The sequence below is a fragment of the Gymnodraco acuticeps genome, unplaced genomic scaffold (assembly GCF_902827175.1).
Source record: "Gymnodraco acuticeps unplaced genomic scaffold, fGymAcu1.1, whole genome shotgun sequence".
Lineage (NCBI taxonomy): Eukaryota > Metazoa > Chordata > Actinopteri > Perciformes > Bathydraconidae > Gymnodraco > Gymnodraco acuticeps.
The window spans coordinates 356,436-377,205 of NW_022990238.1; the positions used below are offsets into that span (position 1 = coordinate 356,436).

A 20,770-nucleotide genomic window follows, 5' to 3' on the forward strand; every position below is an offset into this window, starting at 1 on the left:
ATTGGTGACACGATATTGACGATTCAAGTGTCTCACACAAGAGGGATCACCTCATGTCAACCAAGAATTAATGAGAAACACGGAAACAGATGACAGCATCTCTGATCGTCTCTGAAATCACACGGCAAGCTTTTCAGTACATGAAAAGGGGGGGACCGCCCAGGGGGACCCCTGGGCGGTCAGTTCAGTCCCGTCCTCCTGACCCCCTCCACCCACCCTGGTGGCTTAGTGATGCGTCCCTCCTCCGGACCCCCTCCATCCACCCTGCTTGAGGTTTTGGATTTTTTGTTTTGTTTTGGGACGTCTGGGATCCGTCCCTTGAGGGGGGGGGTACTGTTAGGATCTGTCTGTGTTGTTGTTTTGTCTTGTCTTTTTCTATCTTTGGTTTCCTGTGTTATTTTGTAAAGTGTTCACCCCCATTTCCTGCCTGTTGCTTTTTGTCTGTTTCCCTCCCTGATTACCCGATTGTGTTCACCTGGTGCCTCTGTGTTTTCTCCTCCCTCCTCACCTGTCTCGTGTTTGTTTGATTAGTCCTGGGTGTATTTAAGTTCTGGGTTTTCTGTCTCTCTTTGTCGGGTTGTCTTGTGTAATGACCAGTTCATCGGTGAGTGTTCCGTTCTGTCTCTGTTTATTGTATATTTGTAGCCTTGAAATAAAGGAGTTATATCTGCATTTGGGTCCTGATTCCTGCACACCGTAACACATACATGTCCTCTTTTACCTAATTAATATTTCAACAGCATAATTACACATATCAAGCAAGGCAATGTCATGTTTTGTTATATAAGGCACTCTTACCTACCTAGAGAAACTGGTGGTCCTTGATATAAACAGGTACATGACGCAGGGCTTTTAATATGAACATAGCAACAGCCTTGAGAAGTTAAAAGGATTGAGCCTGGGCTGAATAGTCCTTTTTCTCTGTCTTTTGGGCTCTCTTTTATTCAATGTGTATAAACCAAAGGTGCAGTCTGCTCACGGATTGAATCAGCTGGCTGATTGTTGGCTTCATATTTTCAGGTGGAACCTCTTTGAGCGTCAGAGACAACCTATGAATTTTTTTTTATCAAAGGGTGCTGCCTTCAGCGTTATGCGGTCTTCATTGCTAAACAATGCGGCGACTCTGAGGCTGAAGGAGCTAATAACTCATTCTCAGATGACGGTGATTCAGTCTGAAAAGACATTCAGGACTCAGAGATATGAAGGAGGGTCTACAATCAAAGGTCTTCAGCTGAAATCAAGCTTATGGCTGTAATCATTTGGCATACAGTTTTAGAAATTCCCAACACATCTCTACTCTCTACCTGTATTCTTGTATACATAGCAGGAGGGTTGGTAAATAACATTACATGACCGATTTTGGGGGATTTGAGCCATTTAAGCAGCATGCCTCTGTAGCAATGTCTGGTTGGTTGATCCACCACTTGCTGGCTGAAATATGTATTTACTTATTTATTGGATGGATTGCTATGAAATTGCTTTCAACCTCAGCTATACTTTGTGTTAAGTGACAGAGACATTGAATACAATAATGATTGAAACCTCTGTTGCACATTCAATGTTTTTTTTTATTGTACTTTTATATACAACTTTGCAGCTTTACATTACAAACAAACACATTTGGATTTTATACCCAAACTGATATAAAAGTGTAAGATCTACACTCTACAATGGATCATACTGATGATGGCTTTGTTTTACATAAGTTTAGCCTGGTAGTGGTACCTCTAATGGGATATCAAACTACACCAAATACAATCAAATACGATGTTGTGGTTGAGTGAGCTCGCTTGCCAAACCAGAACCAACTGGTTAGCCTAAGAATGAAAAAAGAACTCCCCAGCTGGTTCTTGGAGCAAGCTCAAGCAAACACTCACAGCATTTACAAAAAAAAACTGTAATGGCATTTTTTTTCCAAATCATTTTCACCAGGTTTATCTTTTTCATCGGTTCGTTTCCCAGCCGTGCCACCAAGAAGGGAGATGACCTCAAAAGTGTTCATCCCTGCCACGACAACACAATATTTCCTGAGAGAACTAAAAGAAAGAGCAGTGATGGATGTTCAAGGTGACAACACACACACACACACACACACATCCTTCAGGGACACAGATGCAGACAGCTCCCTCTGCTTCTGTCTGAGTCCTCTACTCAACATGGCGGGGGGAGGGGGGCAGATGGACCCACAGGCGTTGTGATAAAGATTCTCGGTCTGAATCCAATCCATTCAGCACTATGGGTGTTTTCATTCAGAGCCAAAGGAAGTCCTGACCTGTGTGCCGTTTTCACAGTTCTGGTAACCCTCTTTTTTATCAGCTGCTCTTCTCTTGTGACAGGCGCATTCACAATGTCACGTCCATCGGGGGGCTGATGGAAGAATAGCTGACTGATGTGGAAGTGGATAAAAACAAGCGATTGAATAGAGGTGCTCCACAGGCATTTCGTTTGACTGGAAAATGTCAAAGAATAATAAATATGAGGCTAGGACGGCAAGTGAGACAAAACCTTTCATATAGACTGGATGGTCAGCGTGTACAATCTGTTAAAAATACTGAACATTTAGTACATTACAACTCAGCAAGTCAATCATCTGTGAAAACACTGGCCCCCCAACCACACACTCTTGAAAAAAAGCAAAACAATTATGATAATTTATGTTTGTTTAAAAGGCCAGTCATTCTTATACATGACATTGCTAGAGTTTCTGTTGTCTCTTTCATCAAATTAGAGTACAAGACAAAACCAAACTGGTTATGAGGACACAATACAAATAGGGGTCCACATTTTAACTGCACACACAAATGGAATACTTTCAAGTTGAAGAGTACATTTCCTTTTAGCACCTTGGTAGCATACTGCTGATCGGCTCACATCAACACATCACAACCTCAATGTTTAGTAACTATTACACAATCAAAGGTTTTCATCCTCACGCTTCTCATTAAAGCATTTCAGTTGACAGATAGCGTCAATTTCAATCCAGCTACAGCATCCACTCTGTAACTCTATTCTGCTTTGATGATTCCCTTTAAGCAGATAAATTGTTCTCATGTTCTGTTAATTTGCTAATTTCCCATCTGTCTGACTGTAATCTCTTCTCTTTTTTGTATAACTGTGCCTCTAAGATGGCAGGCTATCACAAGCACTCAGGCTTCAACAGACCCACTGCATTTTCATCAGTTCCTGTTCATCCACTTCTAGTTGACCCTCCAACTCAGCAGCAGCATGTCCCTCACACCGGTGTGGTCCTGTGATTCACCCCGTCCTTTAAATCAGTGGTAAAACAGTTATGGACCTGGAGGAAGTCAGCACCAGACCCGTGTTCTGGGCTGTACGTGTTGTCCGTCACACTGTCCCTCGCCAGCGCGTACATGGACAGCTCGTCCAGGGGCCCACTGGAAGATGGCCTCCCCTTCAGACCGGCCCCAGGAGAGTTCTCCCTCGAGGCCTCCGTCGAATGAGAGCTGGCGTGTGATGTCCGCCGGCGATAACGGAAGCTGGGTATCCTTGAGTACGGGGAAGAGGAAGAGAGCGAACGGATGAACTCGCGCCGCGCCCTCCAGCGAACTTCCTTGTTCCTCTCAATGTAGATGTTGATGGCGAGGACTGCCACAGTTTCGGCAACGATGAAGGACAAGGCGCCAAAGTAGAACGACCAGCCGTAAGAGTAAGTGTACTTCTTGTCATCGTCGCGTTTATCACTGGGGTCTCCCGCATTGCTGGAGATGTAGACAATTATGCCTATTATGTTGCTCAGACCTGATAAAAAAGAAACAGACAAGAAAGAGAATCAGGGAAAGGGAAGGTTGGATGGATATTGAAAGGCCTATAAAGGACCTGTCAGCCTTAACCTTCATAATATTCAAAGACACGTTCTAAACAGGAAGAGAGAATTCACAAAGAAATATATAATGACCACAGAGATACAAAAAGTCTACAAGGACACAAAAAAGTACAAAGAGATATGAAATAAAAAGTCAGGAAAATGTACTAAATGATACCAGGCAAATAGTATAAAAAGACCCAAACAATTATAAACTGCTACACAAAACAACTACATAGAGACACAACATGACCACATCAAGGAGACACAAAACCACAGAGATGCATAACGACTACAAAGTCTTGCAAAACGACAAAAAGGGACAAATCACAGACAAAAAATAACTACAAAAAAGTGCAAATCAAATAGAAATTAACACATAGATACACAACCTTACCAGAAAGACGGATACACCAACATCAGGGGAAAACAGAACCATTGGATAGAGGCCTAACAACCATAAAGACACACATCGATGACAAAAAGCTACTGTATATGAGCCATGACTCTATTAATAATGGATCCCAGGAACTCCCACTGTGTAAGTCAGTGATTACTGAGTGACTCTCATTACAGTAACCCCTAATAACATGTGTCCTCATCACTTGTGTGTCGGGTCCATGACCCTGACCTTCTTCCAGAGGGAATACAGTTCTATATGATTGCACCCTTGATGAAGATAGGTTATCAGAGGGGCCACATCAAGCTGCCTTAGCCCATTATAAAAACCCAGCCTTTGCTGCTCTCTGGGATCATGGCTGACAAGTGTAATCCTGCCACTCACCTGCAGCTACAAAGAGAATTCCTGCACTGAGGAAGACGTTGTTTGTCTTGTTGTAAACTCGACCCGCCCCGACACACAGCCCGCCGAACATCAGCAGGAAGGTGCTGATGATGGGGAACACACTGGAGGCACGAACTATACCTACAGAGGCAGAGGAGAAAGGACACGACATGGTTCATAATGGATAAGTGATAAAAGGTCACCTATTATGCAAAATCCACTTTTTCATGTCTTATACATAAACATGTGTCCCCTCTGTGTAAAGACATTCTGAAAGTATCAGGAAAAAAGATTCACTCACTTTTGACCTGATCCATTTATATAAAAACTGAAAATGAGCTGATCATATATTGGCCACTTTATGAGGTAACCCCCCCCCCCCACACACACACACACACACACACACACACACACACACACACACACACACACACACACACACACACACACACACACACACACACACACCTTATCACCTGAATCTCCTCCTAGAACACCATGGTGTTCTTTTTAACCAAATATCTCTCAGAGGGGCGTGGGGAGGGGCTCCTTATTTTCATCTAAAGTAACAGACAGGGCTGAAACAGAGGGGATTATGGGATGCTACAATGATCTGTTTGGTGTTTGGAGCCAAACACTTCAGAGACATGTTTTGTATATATCTGAGACCCATAATATGTTGAGGAAAAACAGTATAATAGGAAACACAGTATAATAGGGGACCTTTAAATTATTTTTTAAATGTTTATAAGGAGGACATACAGCGCTTCTCTAGTCTTTAAGACCCCTCAAAGTGCTTTCACAATCAAGCTTATTGTCTGTTTGGAGGCTGCTCGCAGAGATAGAAAATAAGAGGATGAAGGTCAGTGGACTTCCTGCATGTCCTTACAAATAAAGAAAGATGAGGGCCAGACAACGAGGAGAAGGGAGCACTCACGCAGCAGGTATTCAGAGCTGTCTGTGTCGTAGTCGTTGTCATCCGGAAAATGGTTGATTCTGAAACAGCTGCCTTGATTGATGCCTGCAGGACAAAGAGAAACATGTTCCATATTAATTATAGTCCACAAGTTGATATGACAGCATCATAACAGAGCAGACCAGCTAACCAATCAGAGCAGACTGGGCTCTGGTCTCAGACAGAGGGAGAAAATAGGTGCAGCACAGGCAAACCTTTTTGGACATACTTTAATGTCACCGTAGAAGAGTTGTTGAATACCAACCATGTGCAATATGTGCTATATATATATATATATATATATATATATATATATGCCGTGAATAACTGCAACATGGCTGCTTCAGAACTGTTACAGATTGTTTATTTTTTAAATTGTGTAATTCTTTCTTTTTTATTATTGTTTTATCTTTAATATTTTTTTTCTTTTTTATTCATACTTATTTGTTAAACATTAAGCTGTCTTTGGCACTTTTCTGCTGTAACAAATGTAAATGTCCCCTCTGTGGGACGAATAAAGGTATTCTGATTCTGAAAATATAGAAATGAGCATAATAGGGTCCCTCTAATCAACATTTAGGATAAAAAAAGAAATAAAAAAAAGTTAAAGGGTACATTTTGATGCAAATCCATCAAACTCCAGTAGGTTCTGCTTATAAAGGGTGTTCGGGTGCTGGAGTCAGAGCCATAGTGTCTCACTATTCCAGCAACCTGTTTTTGTAAAACTGTGTCCAATGGAGTAAAATGCTCATGTGATGTTGTCGTCTGATAAGACAAAAAGGAGTAGGAAGTAATTTCTCGAAGGACCTCTAAAGAGCTGTATCTTGAGAAATAATACAGGAGCACCAGGATGTCATTTCAGTTATTTACTGTATAGACTCCTTCATAGCTTTTGTTGGATGGCATACACTGGATCCATTCATATAGCTTTAACCCATTACTCTGAATGGTTTTACATTGCAACCATCAATGAGACTTGACCTTCGGCCTAAACTTTTTAAAAATGCTTTACTAAAGATCACAGCTCAATGCACTCATATTTCAGAAAGAAAGCAAATGAGAGGAGGGCTTATGTTTGTGTGTGTCTGGGATCAGTGCAGACGCTAGACTGTGAGATAAGAAATGCGTTGCCCTGAGGGACTTCATGGCTAGTGGAGCGTGTCCAAATCCAGCTCAGGTAAATGGGTGAGTGTGGTGGGGACAGGAAGCCAATTCAAACAACAAAGGACCGTGTGCAGGAAGCTTTTAATGCAGAGGTGGGTTAGAAAGGGAAATGGAGTGGCGGGTGGGATACTAAGAGAGCGGGGGGGGGGGGGGGGGGGGGGGGGAACTGTATCCGTAATTGTGCAGGGTAATAAACAACACTTTGCCCAGAGAAAAAAGGGTTGGGGGTGGGGTTAATGGATGCACGCTGTGTATTGGAGGTAATGCTGGGAGCTCTTTGACTCTCATCATTTGGGCTGTGAATAACCACTTTAGTTATTTCTGCAAGCGACAACCACAGCATCAAAGAGGGGCTGGGCTGTGATTACATTTGCATATTTTTCATTTGCATATGTTCGTTTTTTTGTGAGCATCATGTGCGTATCTTTGCGTTTGTCTGCATCCCTGAGATAAACAGGTGACACTGACACACCAGCCTTAGTTACTGTTGCTACGTCTGTCAAGCATTGGGTTTCCACAGCACATAATGCATTTTACCATGGTGGCATTTTCCTCTTGAAATAAGACTTTGGTTTCACATTTAGGTGGGCAAAATCAGGCTTCACATTATGGCTGTACCTAGCCTTCTAATTAAGCTAATGTTAGCTGAGTTTAAAATGGCCTCTCCTTGAGGACAGTACAGGTACCTCATTAAAATAAAACCTTTGTCACAAGGACCTATAAGTTCAGCCTATTCTCCTAAAATGTAAGTTTCTAAAAAACGATACTGCATTGTCAAAAGATATTGTCTCTTTTCTGATTACATTAATTTTGGTATGTTTTACAAATACGTTGCTTATCGTAATTTGTGGAAGAGGAGACTGCTGTTTGTGTCCTGTGTGATTATTGTTTTGTTTTTTTCATTTTAAAACATTTACCATGTGCAAACGTAATATTGGTCGGATTAAGAATGCAATAAGGGAGTATGTGAACTTAATTTTGTGGGGGACAAAGGTCACACCAATACATTTCTTTAAATGCTAAATAATCACTTCTTGGTGGCAGTTGTGAGGAGTTTAGGAAAGAGTCAATCCTTAGCTTTGCCTTTTTCTGTAAGCAATGCATTTCTTGTCCCATGTCAGAAGAAATACAAAGTCCTATTTTCCTCTCTAATGGGCTAACAGGCAGCAGACATTAGAGCTGATGACCAACCATGAAATACATGTCAACCTTTTCCGTAACTAATTGTGTCCGAGACAGACAGACACCTGTCAACTCCATTTCCCAGGTGTCAAAGGGTCAACAGCCATCATCGTCTGTGACACAGCTTTTAAGGGCACGCTTGCTTCCATTAACTAGGTCTATTGCCTTATAAGGGACATCAAATGAATTAGCTTCAAATCAGTCAGTGGAAATAGAGCAAGAGTTTCTGTGTCTAATCACTGATGTACAAAATTGCTGTGGATTATTTTAAGCAACGGTGTGAGACTTTGAGACGTGTGAAAAAAACACATCTGGCTCCTGTGGTTGGATCAAGAACTGTGAAGATAACAACAATACTGGCACCTTTGCTGTCCTGCTAATGTCTGTGTAAACACTAAATCAGCTGCAGCAAAACGAGCATATTTTAGACATGCACATACAGTTCACCATGAACACAGAACACTTCTATTACTTTGATATTCCCTTTTACTGCTCTGACTCCAGACCCCAGCTACTTCAGCCGTGTGTGTGTGTGTGTGTGTGTGTGTGTGTGTGTGTGTGTGTGTGTGTGTGTGTGTGTGTGTGTGTGTGTGTGTGTGTGTGTGTGTTGTGTGTGTGGTGTGTGTGTGTGTGTGTGTGTGTGTGTGTGTGTGTGTGTGTGTGTGTGTGTGTGTGTGTGTGTGTGTGTGTGTGTGTGTGTGTGTGTGTGTGTGTGTGTGTGTGTGTGTGTGTGTGTGTGTGTGTGTGTGTGTGTGTGTGTGTGTGTGTGTGTGTGTGTGTGTGTGTGTGTGTGTGTGTGTGTGTGTGTGTGTGTGTGTGACCTTGCAGTCTGAATACTGACTAGCTGGGAGGGAAGGAGGAGGGAGGGCGCGGAGATTCAACGAGGGAAGAAGGAAATTAAACAACGAAAGCACAGGGGGCAAGGGAATGATGGGGATGAAGGAAAATATAGAAGGCCAATAAAGTAGGACTCAGTCAGAGGAGGAGAGCAGGGAAATCATGAAAGGTAGATAGATCAATATAGGGCTAAATGTGTTTTAAAATGTTGTGCAATAGGGGTCAGAGGACAGTTGTGCAATGTATAATCTGTGAAAGTGGAAAAGGAGCCTGCCTTGTGTGTGTTTTTCTTTTTTTTGGGTTGTGAAATATTTAGAATGAATCTGACACTCACAACATTAATGGGAAATAATGGGTTTCTTGGTCTTGAGTTGCAAAGCTACATGCTGATCATCACATCCTCTTCGCCATGGCAACCGCTGGTAGCCTAAGCTCATTTACATAAACTATCTCCGAGGATACTTTTTGACGTCTTCATTCTATTTTGAACATTACCAAGTAGGAGAAGGCACTTCCCTGGTAAACCCCTTTGTCACTTAACAGTATGACTGCCAGCTAAAACACGTGTACACACATAGACACACACACAGACAGACACACACATACACACACATATACTGTGGGTTGGTAGCAGCTGTAGTGCCACTGGCAACAGGATGATGCATATCCTCATTACTTTGAATTAGGACTGCAGAGCCAATAAGGGAGCAGCCTCGGTGGAATACACCAATAGCATTGTCTCATCGAGACCAACAGCAGACTCCGGTGTGAGTGCAGTATATCATGACAACAAGCTCCACGAGACACATGCCCCCACTTCTTAGCCTTCACACCTTAATGGCTCTGCAAATAGATTAACGAATAAGCCAATCAGAAGTGACTTTCATATTGCAGTTCACTATAACTGGGTATCCTCCAGTGGGTGATACACTTTCTGTAAGACTACTTATGACAGATCTACAGCAAAAGGAGTAGCAACGATGTAACCACATTCTGCTTTGTTTTTCTCTTTGATGCTTTATTGAGTTTACAGCAGGTGGTTATGAAGCTGTAAACAGGTAGAGCACTGTCGCTGTCTGGGGCTTCATATCAAATGCAGACATGCAAGCACAGCTCACGGAGACTTCACATGCATTTATTACTTTGGAGGCAGGGAATGCCAATACCAAGTATAAAGCCACTGTGAAATCAAACAAACCCCTCCCATTTTTTTCGAAGCCCAAGTGAGGATGAAAGAAAAATAAATGACAAAATAAGCTATTTGGTGTTGACATGACTGACAGTTAGTTAATTAAATTCTCACCATGCAGGGATTTCTTCAAACGCAGATCTGCTTGGGTGTAGTGTATGTAGTCTGTTGTCAAAACGGTTTGCCTTGTCACTTACTTATTCAAATGTACATATATAATGAATTCTCAGTAGAATGCTTAAGTTGTTATGTCTGAGCGTGGATCAGTAAAAAAAGACCTTTGGGAAGCACACATTCGCTTTCTTTTAGAGTGTTAGATTAAACTCAGATTGAACGCCTGGCTCTGTCCTCAGGTTATCTGTTCATCAGCACCTGTTAAGAGAGGGTTTTATTTTCTGACGCTGCGTGAGTTCCCTGACACACCGCGGACACATATTTATGTATAAAAGACATCAAAAAGTGCATTTTGCATGATAGGTCCCCTTTAACAAGAATATCAATAAGCTATTTTCCAAAACTTTTCTGTGAAGGTTCTCGGCAAATATGGCTTGCATAGGTGATAGAAATATACTTTGTTTAAAAGAAGAAAATAAAATAAATGAATGCATACTAAATTAAAGGAGGCAAGTTCGTGGGTAAGAACCATAGGTAAGAACAGGGTGACAGGGTTCATTAAAAAAGTAGAATGAAACCCATAAAATAATTATGAGAATGGAGGAGTTGAACCTGTAAAGAGATTAGAAGAGAGAGAAGAGAGGGGGAGTCGCTGAGGTGAAAGTGGGGGCCTGATGGCCAATGAGTGACCCCGCATTGCTTCTCAGTTGTCACACTTTATGGTGGGCATGGTGGGAATGAAAAAGTGACCCCCCCCCAAACCCCTCCAAAACAAAACCTTTCTCTCAAACACTCCCAATGCCCCCCATGCCTCGACACTCACACTAAACCACTGCGAGCTGGGATGTTTAATGTAAAAGTATACCTGCTAATTGGATTATTTCTCCTTCTCAAAGTCGGTTTTATGTACTTGAGTCACACATAAGTAACAGCCTCTGATGGTTTACTGATTCTGATGCAATTAGGAGCATTCAGTGCCTCCCTGACCTTACAACATTCATAAGGAACAACAAGAAGTGCAGGGGGGAGAGCAAAACAGCTGTTGTAAATTGCATAAGTGGGGGTTTTGCTGACCCCACTGTAAAGGAGCCTCACGCTGGCTTGCTGGAGAAGAGGTGACTCCTGTAGAGCAGGGCGACTGGAAGCACTAACACATTGCATTGTGTTACAGCAGTTTGTTGTCGCTGAAAGCTGTTCAGTCAAATGTTGAGATGTTTCCCCCCAGTAGCTGTGTTTGTCATTATGTGGGGGTGTCTGTGTGTGTGTGTGTGTATGTGTGTGTGTCGAGGGGGGGTAAGTCTTCCTTCCTCTTCTCCTCTATAATTAGGTGTCTCCATGACAACAGAGCCAGCGTCCAGCAGCTTCTTGTAGTTTTCAAGCAGAGGCACAGAGGTGAAACTATTAGAGACAATCATATTATGGGCCAGCCTTCGTTTGTGCAAATTATGCACTCAAAGTCTCAGAGCCCCAACCTCATCAACAGTAATTTAGTCTCCACAGTTATTAATCCACCTTCAATATTTACTTCAAAGCTGATGGGAAATTAGGTAAGACATATTTGTTGGCTGGTATTTCTCATTTATTTTTCATTTCTTGAGGTCTCAGAGGATGTTTTGCACGCTGTGAGTCTGTCCACATCACAGAAAGGTGCACTCTTTAGACTCTTAGTAACTGTAAAGAGTTATAACACATCAGGAAATTGCTTCACGTCTCTGAAGCGTCCATCTTCCTGCAACAGTTTAATCATTGATGACAGCTCCCTGGGCCCTGATGACATTATGTCTTGAAAATATAATGAGCTCAATCCAATCCACCTATTGAGAGGCTCCTGATCTGACATCAAATATAAGCAAGTTTTATTTTATAGAAGTATCTAGTTTCTGCGCAGTATGTTTGTCTCATAGTATTATGTATATTATGTATAAGTATTATATATCAATTCCGCTGTTTTTTTGGGCAAAGAAAGAAAACATAATAACTTATTGTAATGCATAAATGTTTTGTCATCAATCAATTAGACAGTCAAAAGAAAATGATCAAATGTCTTTCTGTTTAGTAACTGATGTAATGTTCCAGATATGACAATAATGCTATCTCATATCAGCTGCATCTGGACACCTCCTCCTGTATAAACATGTCTCTGTATCTTGTAATAGCTGAATTGAATGTCTGGCCGTTTTCTAAACATGACATGATGTATTTGTATAGAGTTTCAAATTAAATTACATTAGTAGCATGCACACACAAGGAACACCATGTTTGCAACTGTATTGTTAAATTATTTACTTACATCTTATTTTGGTTGTACTTCCAAACTGTCTCAGACACATTCTGAAAAGCTGTGAGTTTACTTTGTTTGCTTTAATTAAACCACTACATATTTTTCTATTAATATCTCCGTCGAGATATGACAAAATACAGTCACATCAAATCACTCTTTGATATCTGAAGCGAGAAGTCAATGGGTTTTCCGGAAGGAGCTCTATGAATGAGCGCCTGTCTGCCTCTGAAGTAAAACGTCACCGTCAGCTCACCTCCTTTCCCAATATCAAACGCGTAAAAGGATTCAACAACATGAAATTGGACCACTCAAAAATAATTAGTTTTTCTTTCTAATTTGCTTGGACATGACGTGAACCCAGAGTCATCTATTTTGATATCACCGGGCATGTTTCCATAGCAATTTCAGGGATGTTGCCAAGCAACAGCATTGGATACAATGAAGACATGAATGAAAGTAATAACAGCGCACACATTTCCGGCTTGAATGTGAATGGGCTCGCAGGCGCGCCGGCTTGGCATCGCATACTGTTACAGACTTTAACACAGCCTTGTTTATTGTGTGGGCATATGTTACAACAATGCGATGTAACAGTTGGCAGGCAGCCTGAGATGAGCGCTTTGCGGGACACCAGCCGCTGTTTTCTTGTTAATCAGCTACTTTATCTGTGTTTAAATCATCATGTGTCTGTGATCTATATCCTCTGAAAGTTGTTCCACCTGTATGATCTTTGATTTGTTTCTCTACATCTTCCAATTAAGACATGTTGGCGTGCGTAAAGAGAGTTCGTCCTTTTGTGCGCACTGAGGAACCAAACATTCCTCCTTATTTGTTGTGATAAAAGAACAGGGAACCAAGCAAACCACCACGTAGAGCCCTCCGCATGTTAACGCCTATATGAACCTCAATGAGAGTAGCCCTGAAACAGGCTTACCTTCAATACAGCAGATTCTCCACAGCCCGGAGTGGGTGAGATCGCCCTTTTTGGTTCTGGGCTGCGACTGACTCTCGTCTGATGAGGCATTGGTGCTGTTGCAGATGTACGCCCGCGAATAGAGCCAGTAGTCCGTGCCGATTGCGATGGTCATCAGGCTGAAGGCAGCGAAAGCCCCGAAGCTGGCCAGCAGCGTTTGAACCCCGCGGTCACACCAAGCCATAGCGCTTCATACTAGTCCATACGCTCACCGGTCCAACGTGCGCTCAGAGGAGCGCGTCAGGGCGCGGAAGCTTTGGTCATACTTTTAGGTTTAGGTGCGTCCCTCTCTGCTCCTCTGCTTAAAAAGAAACTATAGCCCAGACAAAGAAAGGGAAAAGGAGCAGGGATATTATCTGAAACGCTCACTTGATGCTCAAAACATACTTGCAGCGGTAAAAGTGAGATGACACCAGCTGTGCCCACTCCGGAGGCTCAACACAGGTTTTAAGCGCGCCTGGAAACACGACTGCAACATCGTGTACAAATTCAGAACCCTTCAAACCTCTTCACCACTTCAGTATTCCGTTTATCCCCTTTATCTTCGCCCAAAAAAACACTTTTCTCTGTTCCTACACTGACTACGCCTCTGTTAAAAGCCATTGCCAAAGAGGATACGTCAATGGCTCCAAAGTGAGACCCCACCCTTGCCAAATCTAACCAATGAAGGTGCTGTTGAACAAAGAAAGAAAACATCTGAGACATTAAAATGTACAATTGGATCACTAATGAATTTAAAACATGTGGAATCTTTGGGGAATAAATATGTACAAGTCTCTCAGCTGAGACATGTGGATACTCTCCACTGAATTCAGAAGCTGAGTATTACCTAATTCTGAGTCAGCTGTCACAAGGATGATGGGGGTTGGGGATTGAAATAATGACAGACTTTGACACAAGGGTGCTTCTCTGTGGTGCACTAACGCCAAACAACAATCCCCATGGAACAGAGCATTAGAAAAGCAATTAGATGCTTGTGTGCATGCATGACACTGTAAATCACAGAGGTACTAAGGATTTCCCAAGATCTTTACAGGAGAGCATATCCAAAGTAAATCTAGGGATAGAAGATGGATGGATGGCCGGATTGAGGGGTTGAGGGATTGAGGGATAGTTTAATTAAATACATTAATGCACATCACACCATGCAAACAATATCTTGTTCTTTTTAATATTTTAAATCCTGCACATTTCTGCTCCATGCTACCTCTTTTTTTAAATCAGCATAACACTCAACTTTGAATATATAGTATTGTCATATTTGATTACATTTTACTGCACTCAGTTTCCCACATAACTATATTTCGTGTAAATATTTTCTTTATTTTTCATTTGTTGCAATAGTCTTAGCTTGTATATACTATTTGTTTTTATTTGTGGTTGCGTTCCTTCTGTGTCTCGTATACACCACTTTTACCAAAACAAATTCCTTGTGTGTAAACCTTGGAAATAAAAGTTATTCTGATTCTGAGGTAGATACTTGTTGCACAGCCAAAAAAGGCTTGACTAGCAACGTGTGTCTCATTACTGAACAAAATCAATGTAACATTCTGAGGGAAAATAATGAATAACTTACACATTTTCCAGTGCTCAGCCATACTTACACAAACATTTCCTTCCCCTGATTCTTACTTTGATCATGCAGCTCACAAAATGGTTTATTAAACATGCAAAAATGGCCAATTATGCCCATGTGAAAACCAGATTATAGACATGCTTCATCTCTGAGCCAGATGGAAGGTTTCAAACTAGCCCGGGAAACACATTATTTGATGGCTTAGACTGGCAAGCTGCCTCTGGATTGATAGAAAACATCTCTGAATAGTTCTGCCAGTCTGGTTTCAGCAGAAATACAACCAGCAGGCAGATTTATTCACCCCATGCAGTTCATTTTAGAAAAAAAGCTATTTTTTGTGCTTGTCAATTTAGAATGTGAAACATAGAAGAACAGCTTTCAAAAAGCAAACCACCTGAGAATGTCCTGATAATAAAATAAAACAGTGCATGGCTAAGTAGTCTGAGCAGGAGTGATGAAAATGTATGTGTGAAGCTGTTTCTACTTCTAGCCAACTATTCCTCAGTGGATCTGTCTCTTGTATTTCTAAAAAGGCAGTAATTTAGGAGGGCATTCCATTCTGTCAGGTGAATCAGAATCAGAATACCTGTATTAGTCCCACTGAGGGGAAATGTGCATAGTTACAGCAGGAAAAAGAGCCACAGACAGCTTAATGTTACATTATGTTAAATATGTGACATGCATTTTAAAAGGATATACTAAGTTAGGATATAATAAAACAAATATAATAAAAAATTAAAAGTTACATAATTTAAAAAAAGGTGAATGAGTGAACACCACAAGAATGCTAATTTCATTTAATCTTAAAAAATCCCTTAAAGGCATAGTTTAAAACGTATGCTGGTGTGCTTGTTTACATATGTTATCTATTATTTCTTCCGCAACTAAGTTAAAGATCCATAAATGTCCTCTTCTCAGAGGGTTTCAGTTCAAATATTATTTTTTTAAAGCAAATAATATTTGTTTCTGTTTTGTTATTAGATATACGAGACCCTATAGTAAAATACATTTTCAGATGATACAATTAAAACATCTACACATTGTATTCAAAGAAAAGTTTAAATCAGAGAAATACATTTTTTGAGTGGGTAAATAGACATTTAAATATCATCAGTTTGAGAAGGTCTAATGCAGGAGAGATAATAATAATAATAATAATTCATTACATTTTTTATTTAGAGCGCTTTTCACTTGATAAAAGTCTATAAAACCAGCCAACAGTTTTTGAAGCCAACAGGTTTAAACCTTTTATAAACTTATATTTGATAGTGTATGAAAAATATTGGTAATTATGAAAGTCTTAATACATTTTTCCTAATATGGCTATTTACTGCTTGTAGATCAGACGGTCATACAATGCTTTCTTTATTTGTATAACCTATGAACTATAAGAGGATTGTTTTTGATATATTGAATTCATTAATATAACATCTAGTGGCGTTTTAACTTCCGCAGCCCTGATGGTGGCGCAAATTCGCAGCAGCACTGGAGAAAAAAGGAAACGGTGGTAAAAGTACTACCAGAGATGCATTACCATGAGTCTGAGAAAGAAAATCACAAGGAATGGGCAGTGACGTCACGGTAAAGGTGCCCCGGTGTATAACGCGCATGCGCATTGCTATACGGTGCCGATTCTCTCAATGGATATGGCGGACTGTCAATGCGCCTGTGCGTGACATCAGAGTCTGCTCCTTGTTGCTTTTCTATGCAACATCTGAACAAAGGCCTGCCCCTTTTCAGGAGGATTTCTCTACCGCAATCGTTACTTTACGTGTAATCACGATTACTAAATCGGATTACGCTACTTTTATTATATTTCAAGACGTCAGTAACAGCAGAGATGATTTCCGAATTGGAGGTTGATCACAATGAAAGCAGCGTCGAGATCAAATCGGCCATGCATACTTGGCGTTATCGCCACCATTTCACGTACAAGGCAGATCAAGGAAAAAATATCATCGTGCAGTGTAATCTATGTCTGCCGAGGGTAAATCTGCTATCCACGTCGAAAACCTCCACATCAAACCTAAAGAAGCATTTAGACGTAAGTTACACAGAGTCAGATGACTTCCCGTTCCCCTTTATGTTAATGTTTGAAAGCGTCAATGAATGCAGAGCTACCCTCGTGATTAATAACGTTACATTGCATGTACATTACATACTCCAGGCGTTGGAGGCTCTTTGTGTTCAACTTTGATGAAAAAACATGGTATTTTTTCGTTTTTTTCATTGCATATGAAGTTAAATGAAAACTCAGAACATAAAACTCACAAGAAAAAATTAAACGCCTCCCACCACTAACATGTTGGCGTTTTGTCTTGCAGAGAACACACTTGGGCTGTGAAGCCAAGCCTGATGTCAAGAGGGGGAGGAAGAAAGAAGAGTATAACGGTGAGGAGAGCAGGCACTGCCAACTCAAAAAATTAAAAGCAGAAATAATCTCCAAATGCATGACCCAAACAAAAATCGATGAGCTGATATTCAACTTCATTGTGGAGGATTGCCAGTCATTTTACGTGCTGGAGCAACCTGGATTCAGGAAGCTGGTTGCAGGCTTAACTGAAGGGCTTAGGTCCATGGACAGAGTGACCTTGTTCACAAAGGTGGACCAGGGTTTCTCCAGGATGCGGGAAGAGCTGATGGAGAAACTCAGCAGCATCCAGTATGTGTGCACCACGGCTGACATCTGGACAGCCAACAGCAGGAGCTTCTTCGGGATGACCTGCCACTGGATCGACAAACATTCTCTGGAGAGGAAATCTGCGGCTCTGGGGTTTGCACGGCTGCAGGGCAGAATCACGCACGACACCATCGCTGGACGCATACATGACATCCACGTGGCGTACAATATTGAAACTAAAGTTCAGACCACGGTCACTGATAATGGCAGCCCCTTCATCAGCGTGTTCAGGGAGTTTGCAGTGGACAGCAAGGAAAGTGATGATGACATCGGTTTCTATGAGAACGTGAGCACCGTCCTGGAGGGTGAGCCAGAGCAGGACATGCTCCTGTTTCTGCCCACTGTACAGCGCTGTGCCTCACACACCCTGGAGCTGATAGTCACTGAGGACTTCTGGCAGGCTGTGTCCCAGGGGCCCATGTGCCAGCTACATTACAGCACAATGGCCAAGGTGTACGCCGTCTGGAACAAATGCCACCATCTCCAGGTCGGTATGGATTCAGCAGAGGAGATTGGAAAGATGGCGCTTGTTGTTCCAGCTGTGATACGCTGGAATGTGGAGTACTGTGCTGTGCAGAAGATTGTGTCCCTCTCTGAGCGGGAGCTGACAGAGTTGTGCGCCCGCCTGGAGGTCCCACGCATGCAGCCAGAGGAGATGGCCTTCCTGAAAGAATACGTGACTGTGTTCCACCCGCTCGCTTTTGCACTTGAACTTTTCCAAGCAGAGCAGAAATGTTACCTGGGTCTAGTCATCCCGACCATACTCAGTCTGAAGAACAAGCTAAATGAGCAGAAAGATTCTGCAACCTACTTAAGCGGGGTCATCAACGCCATCGTGGTGGCTATTGATTTGCGGTTCCAGGAGCTGTTCGCCAGCACAGAAGCTAAGATTGCAACAGCGACGACGCCTCAGTTTCGTTTGCTGTGGATGGCTGCCTCCGACAGAGAGGAGATGTGCGCCGTGCTGGCTACAGAGGCAGCCCAGATGGATCCAGGCACCATAACTGAGCCAAACACCAGCCGAAGCTCATCAAACACCATTGAAACTGAGGATGACTTCTTCAGCTACGGGTCTGTGAAGCCTGCCATTCAGATCCAGCAACGGGGAGTGATGGAGGAGATCCGCAAGTATGTGGAAGGAACGGGGAAGAGCCTAGAGTGCCTTCAGGACTTCCCCAGAATGAAGCAGCTCTTCTTAAAATACAACACAACTCTGCCATCCACGGCCCCCATCCAGCGTCTCTTCAGTCAGAAAGGCAACCTGGTCACCTCACAGAGAAACTTTCTGACCGACGATTACTTCGAACGCATTCAGCTCCTGAGATACAACAGTAACGTGTGTACTTTGGCCACTGAGTGAACACATTGCCGGTGACTCTCTCGCTCAGCCTTTTAATTGATTCAAAATCAAAACCATTTTGTGCTCAAAGAAAGTCATTACTGATAAACCCTTAGTAATATCTCATTTCAGACAATTAAGCCCAGATGTGTTTTTTTAAATATTACTCTTATCTTTTTTAATAGTCATAGTGTATATCTCCCTGTCTGAAGGGCCTCGTGAAATATATTTGTTGACAATCACAGAGAATGACATTCAAGGACTGATCTAATGTGACAAAAGCATCTTTCTAGCTGTGCTATTGTTATTGTTAACCCAAGTGAGTTCCTCTTTCAGTTAGGTTTGTTTTTTTCTACAGGTGCTCAATGAGAATGCATCTCCTGTCTGTTTGTTTTATATCATATATAAAAAGACAAGGAAAGAGCCCTTTTTTGTCTGTCGTGCTTTTTTTTTTAGCGACGTTTGGGTCGGCTGCCTTAAGCCAAAAGTGCATCAGCAGATACTGTTTCAAAGAAGCCTCAGAGCACACAAACTACAGAAATCCCATTGCTGCAGAGTCCCGAGTGTATTCCTTACTGAGCGTCCAGCTGTCAATTGAGAGTGTTTGTTTTGTCAGACAGCTGCCTGGAGACCAGCAGGAGGATGTCAGAGCATACAAACACACACACAGGCAGTGTGGACCTGAGCTGTCAAAAACACGACACTTCTGAAGATGTCGGCCCTGAGAGAGTATGAATCGCCTTGGGATTTTCTTTTTCTTCTTTTCAACATCAGTGCATGTAGAAACCTATATGTTTATATATTCCAGTTATCTGTATTTCTTTGACTTTTCTTTGAAGCCACTGAGATTTAGGCAGAGATATAAAACTCCCCAGCAGTGGGCTACAGTTAAACTGCCCTCACTGCTTCCTAAAAGTATGTTCTACTTGAGAGACAGGGTGTAAGGACTGTATTCAACAACACATCAGCTGATAAGGGGAAGAAAGAGCTTTAACAACAGGTTGCCAATAGGGGAAGCAGGATTGTATGAAGCTAAAGGGCTGCTGCAGAAATGCAATGTGATACACACATGCTCAGTTGTTTTGCACATGGATAAACAGGTAAAATACAGTCAACTGGTAAAAAAAGAATTGCCTTGCTTAATCATGGGTGAATAACTGCTGGACTACTAAATCAAACTTGAAGTCACTTTTTAAATAATCTGGTTTTGTTTGACGAGAATTTTTAATTGTCTTCTTTTCAACCTTGAGAAAAGTATTGGTCTGTGTACACTAGCACGTTTAACATTAATGTATACTAGGCTTCTCAATATGAAAGGTTGCAGAATATCAGTCATATCTGCATTACTGTTATGAAACATGGCCAAATCAATAAATATTTGTATGACGCCATATTCAAGTCAAGTTTCCATTAAGGTCTCACTGTTCTTGCACACAACCAAGTCTTGAGAGGTTTTTAAAAAATCTAAAAACCTGACGTGGAAAAACAACAAAGAATCCATCACACTGTTCATCCCTCCAACTGGGTTAGCACACGTTTCTGTCTTTATATATCAATCAGGCAAAAATCTTTAGACAACCATTTCCATGTTAACAGCACCATACTAAAGGCTTTCATTCGGGAATCAAATGCCAATTAGAGGACGCCAGCAACCTTTCCCGGTATGCTTATAAAAAGAAACGCCACACTGAGCTCTTACAGTAGTAATCATACATTTTGAATCAATACACAATAGGGGAATAAGACAAGAACACATTTTACAAAAGTCTTTTAGTAAGACCATAGGCTACCTTGTGAAATATGGGACTAATCTGTAAAAACAAAAAAGCCTAATCAAATGTTTTTATATCACTGTAGCAATATGTAGCCTTTG

General features: G+C 41.7%; 2 protein-coding genes across 3 annotated transcripts; one reads left to right on the forward strand and one right to left on the reverse strand.

The window, feature by feature from the left end:
- Nucleotides 1-1,598: 1,598 nt before the first annotated feature.
- Nucleotides 1,599-13,863, reverse strand: LOC117548646 (voltage-dependent calcium channel gamma-4 subunit-like). Its single transcript, XM_034220028.1, has 4 exons — nt 13,264-13,863; nt 5,545-5,628; nt 4,608-4,748; nt 1,599-3,759 (listed from the first exon to the last, which is right to left on the reverse strand). Exons 1-4 carry the CDS (start codon nt 13,484-13,486, stop codon nt 3,233-3,235), a joined length of 975 nt encoding a protein of 324 aa, XP_034075919.1. The 5' UTR covers nt 13,487-13,863; the 3' UTR covers nt 1,599-3,232.
- A 2,654-nt stretch (nt 13,864-16,517) lies between these two features.
- Nucleotides 16,518-20,290, forward strand: zgc:161969 (uncharacterized protein LOC569044 homolog). 2 transcript variants are annotated; one of them, XM_034220029.1, is made up of 2 exons: nt 16,518-16,922; nt 17,203-20,290. In XM_034220029.1, the coding sequence occupies exons 1-2, from the start codon at nt 16,719-16,721 to the stop codon at nt 18,916-18,918; spliced, it is 1,920 nt and encodes a 639-aa protein (XP_034075920.1). In that variant the 5' UTR covers nt 16,518-16,718; the 3' UTR covers nt 18,919-20,290. The 2 variants fall into 2 exon arrangements, with proteins under 2 accessions (XP_034075920.1, XP_034075921.1); XM_034220030.1 differs by lacking the exon at nt 16,518-16,922 and adding an exon at nt 16,970-17,087.
- Nucleotides 20,291-20,770: the final 480 nt, after the last annotated feature.